This window comes from Microtus ochrogaster, chromosome 5, assembly GCF_000317375.1.
Source record: "Microtus ochrogaster isolate Prairie Vole_2 chromosome 5, MicOch1.0, whole genome shotgun sequence".
NCBI lineage: Eukaryota > Metazoa > Chordata > Mammalia > Rodentia > Cricetidae > Microtus > Microtus ochrogaster.
Genome location: NC_022012.1, coordinates 39,261,154 through 39,273,093, shown reverse-complemented (window position 1 = coordinate 39,273,093; position 11,940 = coordinate 39,261,154). Strand labels below are relative to the sequence as shown.

Below are 11,940 nucleotides of genomic sequence, written 5' to 3'. Positions count from 1 at the left end.
GAGCCTGGGTGGGTGTGATCCACAGCCCTAGGCTCCATAGCTGAGCCTGGGTGGGTGTGGCCATAGCCCTAGGCTCCATAGATGAGCCTGGGTGGGTGTGGCCATAGAGATGCAGTTCAGACACAAGACTGCACATCAGAGTTCTGCCCAGTGCTCTTTCTCCTCACCCCATTCTGATGAACTAGCTGCTCTGATGGGTGGCAGACACTGTTTCCTATGGATGTGCAAGGAAACACCAGTTCATAGACACAAGGCTTCAGAATGCCTGGACTAATCAGAGCTCCCCAAGGAGAGTGCCTGCTTCACTTTCATGAGATTTTCTTGGGCTTTTCTTACATCCCATTCTTCAGACTCTCTTCTAAGCTTCCTTAACCTGTCTCCTTCACCAATCTTTTTAAAGACTTTAATTTTTAGTTACGTATGTATGCGTGTCTACGTATGGCTATGTACACAAGAGTTCAGGTGTCTATGGAGGCCAGCAGAGAGCATCAGGTCCCCTGGAGCTGGAGTTTATGAGCCACTGGACACAGGGTGCTGGGGCCTTGGGTCCCCCCTGGTAAAGCAGTATCTGCACTTAGCCACCGAGTCTTCCCTCCAGTCCCATCAGTTCGTTAAGAAGTCACCTTAGCTATCCTCTGCACTGTCTCCAGCCTGCCATGCCTGACTGCCTTCTCATCTCCTTCTGATTCCCTCATGTGACACCGTGGGCCCTCTCTGGTGGTCTCAGTGCACCTGTTCTAATTGCCATTGTCGGTGTGGCAGACATATAGGAAGGAGTGAGCACATGAGCGACCGAATGAAAGAAGGCTCCTTTGACCATCAGTGTCCCCAGTGATCTGAGAACATCTGTAGCCTTTCTGTCATGTAGCTTTGCTCCCAAGTTGGAGCAGTGAGCCCCTCAAACCTGGGCTAATCTCGTGTTCTCCACCAGAGTCAGGTAGCGAGGACCTTGACTTGGAGTCAGATCCTTCCGGATAGCATCCAGGAGCTACTACTGCCTGTCACTCACACCCTAGGTTAACATCTCTCTCTAAACCTCTTCTTCCCCATAGGTCAGAAGGAGCCCAGAGGCTCAGCTCTCCTGGGCTGGTGGGGAAGAGTTCACACAGTCATACATATCAAGTATCTCCCAATGTGTTATGGCTGAGATGTAAAATTGCTCCTACACAAGCTTCCTACATGATTGAGCACTGGATGCTGGCTGGTGGCTCTGCTTTGGGAGATCATGGAACCTTTAGAAGGTGGTCTTTGCCAGAGGAAGTAGATTGCAGGGATGGACCTAAAGATTCATGTCCCATCCCCACTTCCTGATCTCACTTGGAACAAGCAGATACACACTCCTGCTGCCTTGAAGCGACATGCTTTCTCCTGTGCCTCTCCTCCATGGACTGCATCCCTTCCAGCCATGAACCAAATAAATCCTTCTGACCTTAGAATGTTCCTCCTAGGTGTCCTGTCACAGCCATGCGATGAGTAGCTGATGCATACTGTCTGGCAGCTACTATGTGCATAGTTACTAGCAGTGTGTCAATTCAATCCATTTACATTTATTAAGGCCAGTATACAAGCCCTATCCCTTTGGCCAATTCATAATGTGAGGTGTGCCATTTGGGGCACACATATTTCTAAATCTTGGGCCTAAGTCTCCCCAATTCATATTTTCTTTCTTCCTTTCCCTATGTGTTGTTCATATGTATATGTGCGTGCATGCACACACACACGCACATGCAGACACGTGTAGATTCTGTTGCCTATACAAGTGTATGCAGTCAAGGATTAATGTCAAGATGTCTTTCCTCCATCATTTCCACACCTTGTGCTTTGAGACAAGTTATCTCATTGAACTAGAAGCTTTGGCTGGCATCAAGCCCCTGGGATCCTCTTGTCTCTGCTCCCCAGTGCTGGCATTGCAGGCACATGCCACCATGCCCAGCTTTTTACTCTGGTTCTGAGGATCTGAACTCAAGTCCTCATTCTTGAGTGGTCAGCACTGTATGCACTGACTCATCTCCTCTAAACCCCCAGTTTTCTGACTTGTAAAACAATACTTCATGTAATCTCTAAGTTCCTTTGGCTTTTGCTACGATGACACCCTGGAGCTTTAAGCTGGGTGAACAGGGGCTGCAAGTCCAGGTGCTGGGAATCGGGGACCCATTCACTCACATGACAGGGTCAGAGGCTTGGAAAGCCTCATGAGGGCGATGTCATAGTCATCCTGCTTATCGGTGTAGTTGCCATTGATGATGATCTGGGAGATAGAAGCAGCTTCAGGCAGCTGGTGCAGGTTACTGGTGCCTGCATACACCTTCCAACCCTCCAGAACCATCTCCTGGGTCCTACAAGAGCCACAGAGTATGAGGGCTGCAGTTATACACCTGGCACAGTTCACTGGCAAGACCTGCTACACACGGGCAGTCAAAGCAGGAGCACTAGGCTGGAGACAGGAAGATGGATAAAATGACCTCTGAAGGAGTCCTCTCTCTTGTGAAGCCTAAAAATGGCCTCTCACTCTCCTCAAAATTGTTCTGAACTGGCTGCCCTGAGCGTTAGAGTGGGGGAAACCAAATGAATGAATGAATGAATGAATGAATGAATGACTCCTCTGTGTGTCATGCATTCCCACTACCCCATCTGTGTGCCACTAAGGATGGAACCCGGGGAGTGGGACAGATGTCACCAGCCACGGAGATTTAGACAGGACAAGGTAATGAAGATTATTTACGTGGGGAGCCAGTTTCCACAAGATTTGTGCTATGGGTCCCCAAAGGTTGCTAGGGACCCTCAGAAGCCAGCTGTGCCACCCTCCAGCTGTCCCTGTCCCTCATGTCCTGAGACAGCATTCCCAGCCGTCACTCTTGTGCTGTTAGGTCTTCAGCTGTTGTTGCAGGAGGTGGTAACAACAAGCCTGAGCTTCATTTCGTCTGCTCTCTGGGAAAGGGTCTGAAGTTCTTCTGGTCTGCCTTAGGGGCCTCATTTCTCATCCTTAGTTCAAGTCAAACCCTCACTCATATTTGATCTTCGGGGCAGTAGCTGACCCTGAGGACTAGGTTTGTACTGAAGTGTCCATAAGCCCTTCCTAGCGGCTCCAAGTCCCCAGCAGCATCTAATCAAGCCCCTCACCCCCAGGCACTTACGCAAAGAAGCAGTGGGCAGCGGTGAGCACCCACTGGGCATCGATGAGTGTGCCCCCACAGATGTGGGTCGTGCGAAAGTGCAGGCTGACTTGCCAAGGCCACTTGCTCTCCGAGGTCAAGGCCCCTCCCACGATCCGCCCGGACATAGCTCTCAGACCACAGTCTGGGGGTAATGGAGAGGACAAAACATGACACGTGCTTCTTTTAGAACCTCTGCTACTCTTCTTGGACCTAGGGATAGGCTTGGGCAGTCCTGTCCCGAAGGCCACCCTTTGGTCATAGTCTAATGTGGCACACCTATTCCCTGTCCAAGCACAAGTACAAAGTGACCTTAACCTTCTGGGGTCATCTAGTTGGGACCATCTATCTTCTTCCCATTCATTTGCTCCTTCATTAACCTGCCAAATGTTTACTTCATACCCAATGCTTTGGTACTGAATCTGGCTTGGTTACGAGGGTGAGTCCCAGGGGTCACCAAGGGCTCAAGAATCAAAAGATGCTACTATAACCCTGAAGCTGTGAGAATTAGTAGAGCAATCTCTCATCTCAGATGAGGAGAATGAATAAATTTCTTATGACGCATATCTGGGTTTGCAAAGGGGGTGACTTGCACAGGACAAGGAGGGGCAGCCTGATGGGTGTGCTCAGACATGGGGCTTGCAGAGGAGAGAGAGCAGCATGCTGTCTGAGCACAGTACTGGGCCAGCCTGCACCCTGGTTTCACCAAAAACATAGATCTTGTGGAACTCGTCACCTGCCTGGGTTCTGATCTTAGGTGAGGAACATTGGGTAGTAATGGCAGATGTCCTGTAGGGCTCTCAACGTCAGTAACTACAGCCATATCTGTACAGACAGAGGTGCCGTACCCTCCATGGACAAGCATGAGTGTTGACACAAAACTCCCAGCTAGCCCACACCCGCTGTCCTCCCTCAGTTCTCAGCTCTTACCAAAAGTCCAGGAGACTCATATGACTCCCTTGGAATGACAGAGATGTCAGGGCTGGACTTCCCAAGGTCAGAAGGACCAGGAGGGAAATATTACCCAGGCACCGCAATTCTTAGACTCTCTGGCCCTGAAGCAGACTCACTGGCCTGGATCCCGAGAGCAACCATCTTCCCTAGAAAGGTTCCATCCCTTTGCCCTAGAAAGCCCCCTCACTCCCATCCTCAAAGGCCACACCAAGAAGAAAAACAGCTTACGGGAACACTGGAGGGAGACATACCGCTGGGAGGGACACTCAGACCTGCAGCATGGGACACAAAAGGTGAGAAAGGGATCAATAGCTGCTTCCTTTTCCAGACTGGCGCCTGCTCAGATCCTGTCCCATTTCCAAGGAAGCTACCTTTAACAAAGGAGGTGGGGGCTCAGACCCTCCCTCCCCCAGTGAGTGATTCTCCTTATAATGCTTTCTTCAGAAATATGAATGCAAGGAAACTATCTCCATCATCATCCCCTTGTCCTCCCAGCTTTCCCTTGGTGAGCCACACATATAGTCTAGTTCCACGCTCTTTGAGCCCCAGTGAGCCTCCATGGTCCCAAACTCTTTCCACAGCTAAACAGACCCTAATGTTCCTCTTCTATAGCCTCCTGCTCCTCAATGTAGCACGCAGGGGGCCTAGCCCAAAGCAGGCACCGAGGGACCATCTCTCAACTGGAGGCTTGTTTCTTCTCTCATCCTCACATTAGGTAAGCAATCCTAGGGGGAAGACTTCTATCTTTAGGGGTGGAGGGGGGGTGACTGGGATGAAGAAGAACTGCTGTGTTCAAAGATGACAGGAGGGGCTGAAGCTTCGCCGATGGACCTCCTGGGCCCAGGCCACTTGTGTCCCCAGTGATACATCTTTCCATTCTAATACCACCAGGTGGAGCCTTGTGGACTAGATCTCTGTGGCCCCATTGTTTCTTAGTCATCTTTTAGATCCTGTAAACTGAGATTAGGAGGCAGGGGCCTCTGACCTTGGGGTGATCTCAGCCCCAGATCTCAGATAAGATCTTTGAAGCCCTAGGTGTCCACAGCATTTTGCAATGAAGCCCGCGAGTCTGGGTTCCAGGAGAGCATGAGAGAGGGGCTCCCGGACACTAAGCACGGCCCCACCTCAGCCCTCTGCACTGTCGGTTGTTACACTGCACCTGTACAGGCTCTCCTGGATGGTGGAGTTGTATTTGGACAGTAGAAAGCTGCTGGTGACGTCCCTGTGGGCCACCGCGGATGTTCTGTAAGCACTACAAAGAGGAGGGAGGGAGAATGAGTACCTGCAGTCAGCTGACCCTAAGCCCTCCAGCAGCATCAGAGCCCTACGACCTGGCAGACAGAGGCAGGACAGAATGGCCCGTGTGGTGGCCACGCCTGCACAACGTTCAAAGCCTGGCTCTGTCACATGCTCCGCTGCTCCCCGGCGCCAGCCCTACAGCTAGCCCAATAGCTCTCCAGTATGCTGTAGGTCTGGCCACAGCACCAGTTCCTGGTTAGAAAGGCACGTTCTTGGCTCCACCTCAAACGTACTGAAACAGCTCTGAGAGGCACCCAGCCACCTATGTCTTAACAGCTCCAAGCAGTCTGGTGCATTCTTGACTTTGAGAACACCCAGCTAGCCCTTTATATCAGGACTGGCTGGTTTTTACATCAACTTGACACAACCTAGGGTCATCTAGGAAGGAAAAAAAACCTTAATTGAGAAAATGCCTCCATAGGACTGGCCTGTAGGCATTTCTGTAGGGTATTTTCTTCCTTAATGACCTGGGAGGGCCCAATTCACTAAGACTGGTGCCATTCCTGGGCAGGTGTACTAAGTTGTCTAAAAAGTCAAGCTGAGCAAGCCGACAGCTCATTCACGGTCACCCAGAGAGTGATCCGGTATATATGATGGTGACTCTCAGAACAGTTTACCTCTGAATTATTGTGGGCATTTGCTAAAAAAAGTTCTAAGTCCTAATTCTAGAGATTCTGATGTGCGGTCCATTTTTACAAGCACCCCGGTGATTGCAGTATGTTCTACTCTGCCTGGAACTTACGTACATTCTATATCCTTTCGTGAACTGGGCCTGAGAATATGCCATTTCTCCACCCAAGCACAGTTAAGAATCTTCTCCATTGTGTCCCAACAGAGCTCCCCACATACCCTTGGTGTGGGACTGCTGGGATAACCCTTTCCCACATCACACCAGAGGGTCTGATTTTGTTCTTTCATGCCTACGAGTCCCATAATCTCCTAGAAGCTCTGTGGATGCTCGTTGCATAGATGGCAATCAAAGAGAATGCTGAGGACTTTCCGCTTGTACGAGATCACACACGGACAAAGACAGCTAGGACTTAAGCCCGGAATAGTCAGTCCCTCCTTTACACACCAGGACTCTGAGACGGAGGTAGTGGCAGAGGACACGCTCCGAGTCCTAGCTCCAACCGTATCTTTCTAGGTGTTTCTTCTAGGGGAGCTCACAACCTCACACTCACCCATTCAACCCTAAACCACTCAGCTGAAGAACTCGGAGAAAGGACTGAGGATGATCCCAGCTGGGAAAGTGCTCGTCACAAAAGCGTGAAGGACTAAGTAAAGGCAGATACTGTGAAGTTCACTGTGAAGTACAGACAGGCCAATCCCCAGGGCTCGACGGCCAGCCAGAATAGCTCGCCTCACAAGCTTCTGGCTGATAAGAGACCCTCTCTCAAAAAATAAGGTGACTGACTCCTGAGAAACACCCGAGGCTGACCCTCTGGCCTACATACATACATACATACTTGTGCAAACACACACACACACACAACTCAGACCACAATGGTGAATCTTGGAGATGCCTTTCTGGCCTTCAGGTGATAGGAGCCTTCAAGTAGGAAGGCTCCCAACATTGGTTCCTTGGTGTAAACGTTTAAAGCCGAAGCCTCACCGGACTGGCCAAACGGCACCTGTCCTATCCTGCTTCTCATTCAGTGAGCCTCATAACTAAGCCACAACTGCTGCAGTTCAAAGCACACTGAAAGTTTTGCACGTCCGAGCTCTTAGTGCCAGTGTAAGGAATGAGATCTGTACAAACACCCACCCTCCTCACAGAGCCATCCCAGAACCACTCAGTTGGTGATGGCCCAGAGGTGTTTTCACAAAAAGAGCCCTCGGGAGAACAATGCAATCACAGCTTCCCCAACACACAGTGGGGAAAAGGCAGTGTCCTGGGGTGTCCTGGCTTGGTGGGATCAGCAAGGGTCTTGCAGGGCCCCTTCCCTTCTCCCTACTTCCCTCCCCTCCTTACTCCCTCTCCTTTCCTCCTCCTCCCCCTCCTCTCTTCCTCTTCCTTTAGTTTTTGAGGCAGGTTCTCTCTGTCCAGCTCTTGCTGGACTCTCATTCCACGCTTACCTGTTAAAACCCAGCTGCTGGCAGGTCCTGTCAGAGTCGCTGTCACTCCAGCTGCTGCTGCAGACAGGGAGCCACTCGCCAGAGGACCCAGAGTAGACCTTCAGCAGAGACCTGTCCCAGTCGAACCTGACTGCAGGACAGAGAAGGGCAGAGCAGGGTCTCAGCACCCAGGAAACACCAGGTTCTTGGGAACAAGTTGTGGGAGGCTCTGGGAGAGGTGTGGGAAGGCTGGGCTGGCCAAGCAGTGATGTCTGGAGGCCCAAGGCCTTCAAAAGCACAGAGTTAAGGCCAAGGGCTGTGGCTGGGCAGCGGTTCATCCATCAGGACTCAGGAGGCCGTTGCTGGGAGACAGACAAGCATCTCACCTTTAGAAGGCAACGACATGCTCAAAAGAGAATATGACAAGGAGCACAGCATTGATGACCCGAGTGTGTGCTCGTGGGACAGCCTTGCTCACTGATAGGTGCAGTCATGGGCAAGGGTGTGTGCATCAATAAATGGAGAAGTGAAAGGAGGGACAACCACACCCTCAGCAAGGGTGTGTGAGACCACGCAAGCACAACCACAGAGGGCTAGAGCCCAACAGGTCTTTGTGCTTGGCTAGGACTTGAAGAAACCAAAGGGGTCACAAGTCTGAACATAGAAATTGGGCTCAGAGCACCTTCGGCCTGTTCTCCAGTCAGATTTCCCGTTTTTCTCTGTCTGACAGAGTTTACGTCACTGTCCCCAATGTCATCCAGCCCGTTCATTTTACAAGTTATCATCAGAAGCTCTAAGATGCAGGTAATGCATTCATGCCATATAATGTTCAAAACCAAGTTCAAATCTTTCTCTGCTGTGACTCAAACCAAGATCTTCTAATTCTCTGTCCATTGCCTTTGCCCAAGCTACTACATTTCATATTGTGTGCAGTCCCCAGAGTGTATAAACAGGTGCCTACACACGCACACACACACACACACTTGCACGCATGCACACGCATGCTTCCCCCTGCTCAGCCTTCTTACCACAGCCCAGCTCGTCAGTTTTCATTTTGCAGTCTGCTACTCCATCACAGCGAACAGCGTGGTTGGAACAACTCTCTATCGGTTCTTTGTGTTTGATCCCTGTGTGGCCTCGCCAGAAGTAGACTGGAAAAACAGAACAATTGACAAAGCAGACAGCTGGTCATTACCAGCAACTGAGGGGCAGCACGCTCAGCAGCCCAAGGCCCTGGGGATTCTCAGACACCGACCTGCAATCCCTCTTGGACTCTGGGGCTCTCGTCCCCCATCTGTATGGAGAGAAAGGCTGCTCAGGAGTGTTCTAGAAAGCTTCCACAATCAGAGCAGCCCCAGACAAATTTGAACAGCCAGCTACCCAGAGAAGGAAAGGAAGAGACCAAGAGAAATAACCAGAGATGGCCACGGATTGTACTTTGGAAGCTTCCTTACCCTATGTGTTAGAAAGGAAAGTAGTCAGAGGAACTTTCTCCTTCAGTATCCCAGAGTTCCCTATTGGAACCCCTCTGGCAACTCCTCTTCTCTGTGCTACATATACACAAACATACAGAGAGAAGGGGGAGGGAGGAAGAGAGAGAGAGAGAGAGAGAGAGAGAGAGAGAGAGAGAGAGAGAACAGAGAGCACTGCTACCTGGCCTGTCTTCTTACCAGATAGCAATTTCTGAGTTTGCGTCCTCCCCCCTCACCCCTAAACATTGTGTCTCTTGTATTTGGCCCTTGCTTCCCTGCCTCTCTTTATGCCTTTCTGTGTTTTCTTATTCCACAAGCAACATTTGGTTCCTTTCCAAATGTGCAAGGAAGCTTCTCACACCTTCTTGGGAACCAGTTCCAAGTCTTCCTCTGCCTCTAAGCCTGATCTACCACTCTACTGCCCAAGACAGCTCTCTATGCAGCGCCCCACCCCCCAGGCCTGTCATCTAATGTCAAATCCCAGCCTCTGCATCTCCTCAGCTCTGACCCCATGTTGTCTCCCCAGCTCCACCATGGTCGTGGTCACTCAGAAGGCCCCCTGCTGAGGCAGTCTCTTCCCAGTGCAGACCCACAGCGTCCTATTCCCTCAGGGCTGTATGCTCTCCTCTCAGCGGCTTTCTCTCCGCCTCCCACACCCCAGATGCTGAAGCTCTAAGGAGTGCTGGGCGTCCCTCTCAGGGCTTGGGCAACTGCACAGCCTAGGACCCCTGGGAAGTGTTTTGGATGGAGTGATGATGGGAGAAGAACCAGGAGGCTGGGCTTGACTATAGATCATACTACCTCTCTGGCTCCATGAAGGAGCGATGGGGACTTGGGGAAACGCTGTAGAACCAGGTTAGAGCGTTAAGGCTACTCAGTGAGCTTGCCCTTGAGTGCCTCATGTCCCTCCATGGGTCATTCCCATTGTTCTCAGAAGCAATGCACTCTACTGGCAAAGCAAGAGGAGCAGATACAAGGTACCAGCTCAAGGCGACCTGGAAGCCATTACAAGACCACACCACCGGGTCAGCAGGTGGGAAACAGACTCGAAATGGCAACTAACTTGCTGACATCATACGGCTCATGAGGAACACAGACGGGATGCTGGAGCAGGAATGTGTGGTCGCAAAGCTATGCTCTAACAGCACGCTACCCTCTTCCCCTAACAGCCGCGCCACCGGAAGTATCCATGCACCCATCCATCTCTCTGTGTACCATCTCATGCTGTCTTTTCCACAGAATCCTCAGTCTATGGTTAAAGCTTTCCGGGCTCATGTAACTAAACAGATGGGCTCCAGGCTCCCAATGTGCATCTCCTCGTTGGGTGGATGCATTCCTCCCCTCCACCCAATGCAGACCTCGACCACCTGCCCCCCATACGCACACACACCTCTGACGTTCAAGAGAGGCACCTCTGCTCTCACACTTTCCAGGTCCTCACTAGGAATTGCATGCACCCTGCCCGGCGCCACTCTCTTGTTCCTGACAGTCGCATTGAGGTCACTTAGCCTGATTTACTTTTAGCTCTGTTCCTCAGGAGTAGATGACATTTCCTGGGATGGAATAGCATGAGATGCGCTCATCCTTGCTCCCTCCTAGGCTCCCCCTTTTGGGCTGGCTTCTAATGGATTGCTGATCAAGGAGCTTAGGGCATGTTCTGAGTATCTTTTCCCAAAGGACAACATGAAGTGCCTGGATCCCAGACAGCACACCTTGACCCCTTGACCTTCGGAGGCTTTTCCATTATTTTGATGGCATGTTGGTTTTCATAGACAGCTATATGTTTTCATAGTGAGATTTTATGCCAAAAATTGTACACTTCCCTTATATAGTTCTCCTGGTCCAGGTAAAGTGGAATCTTATGAAGTATGGGCTGAATCGAATGATTAATGATGAACTGGATTCCATTTAATGTTACTGAAACACAACCCAATAGAGTTCATGCAATTGCTCCAGTGAATCATCAGAATTCAGCTGCAATGATGGGCCCTAGCCCAGAATCCCATGGTACTCCACACTCTTATCCCAGTCGTCTCAAAGGACCCATAATCCAAGGTCCTTATGTGGATATGAGTCCCTCAGTCAGTCCCTGTGGTATGGCTCCATGACCCCATTTCATTCTGAGATGACCCAAACCCACCCTGTCCCCTCTGCTCAACTCACAGAGAAGGATGAGTGAGATCACCAGGCTGATGAGAAGGATGATACACCCGATGAGGGGCAGCTGTCTCTGGGTCTCCTGCCAGGAGAACTTGGGCGAGCTGGGACCTAAGAACAGGGTGGCAGGGAAGGAAAACTGCTGGGGAGGAGTTCAGCATGGTGGAAGACAGAGAAGAAAGCAAAACTGGCCCCTGTGGATCTTGCTAGGACCCTTGCGCCTTGCAATGTATCTCTACCCCTATCTACCCATCTCCACCTCTCTTATGCAGCCCCTCCCCTTGGCGAGGCACTGTGCGTGTGTCCTGCTATTTGATCTTCACGGTATCCCATGAGCTGTGTCTTATTAGGTCCATTTCTTTAGATGGGGAAACTGGCGCTCATTGAAATGCAATTAGTTACCCAAAGTCGCTAAGCTAGTGACGATTTGGTCAGAGGTTCCAATGCAGTGTCTCTTTTCAGAATCCATCCCACCAAAGTGCCTCTCCTACCCTGGACAGGGACAAGCGAGGATGGGCCCTAAACCTTGAGTGTTTCTTCACAGTCAAATAGCAGCCAGGCTTGAGTAAATGGGGGTAAGGCAACGAGGTCAGGCAGAGAGCAGTCACCTGAGGGGAAGAGCCGAGGCTGGAGGCCCACCGGGCTCTTTGACCTTCCAGCAACTGAACTGCTGAGCCCCCATCCCCCCTCACCGCCTCCCTGCCACACACACACACACACACACACACACACACACCCAGACACACACACACACACAATGAGACAATGATAATTAGGCTTAAAGTTACAGATCACAACCACAACTTTTGACTGTGGTAACCATTATCTCTGTGCCTCCCGCCCCCCTGCCA

At 51.0% G+C, this 11,940-nt stretch overlaps 1 protein-coding gene across 2 annotated transcripts in view; it reads right to left on the bottom strand.

The window, feature by feature from the left end:
• Tmprss13 (transmembrane serine protease 13) overlaps nucleotides 1-11,940 on the bottom strand; it is a 29,127-nt gene that overhangs the window by 6,679 nt on the left and 10,508 nt on the right. For both annotated transcript variants that reach the window (XM_005347227.2, XM_005347228.2), the window contains 7 exons: nucleotides 11,096-11,200; nucleotides 8,489-8,611; nucleotides 7,482-7,611; nucleotides 5,266-5,358; nucleotides 4,335-4,378; nucleotides 3,135-3,297; nucleotides 2,164-2,336 (listed from right to left, as the gene is read on the bottom strand). In XM_005347227.2, the coding sequence (XP_005347284.1) occupies nucleotides 2,164-2,336; nucleotides 3,135-3,297; nucleotides 4,335-4,378; nucleotides 5,266-5,358; nucleotides 7,482-7,611; nucleotides 8,489-8,611; nucleotides 11,096-11,200 (831 nt within the window). The remainder of the gene's footprint in view (nucleotides 1-2,163; nucleotides 2,337-3,134; nucleotides 3,298-4,334; nucleotides 4,379-5,265; nucleotides 5,359-7,481; nucleotides 7,612-8,488; nucleotides 8,612-11,095; nucleotides 11,201-11,940) is intronic.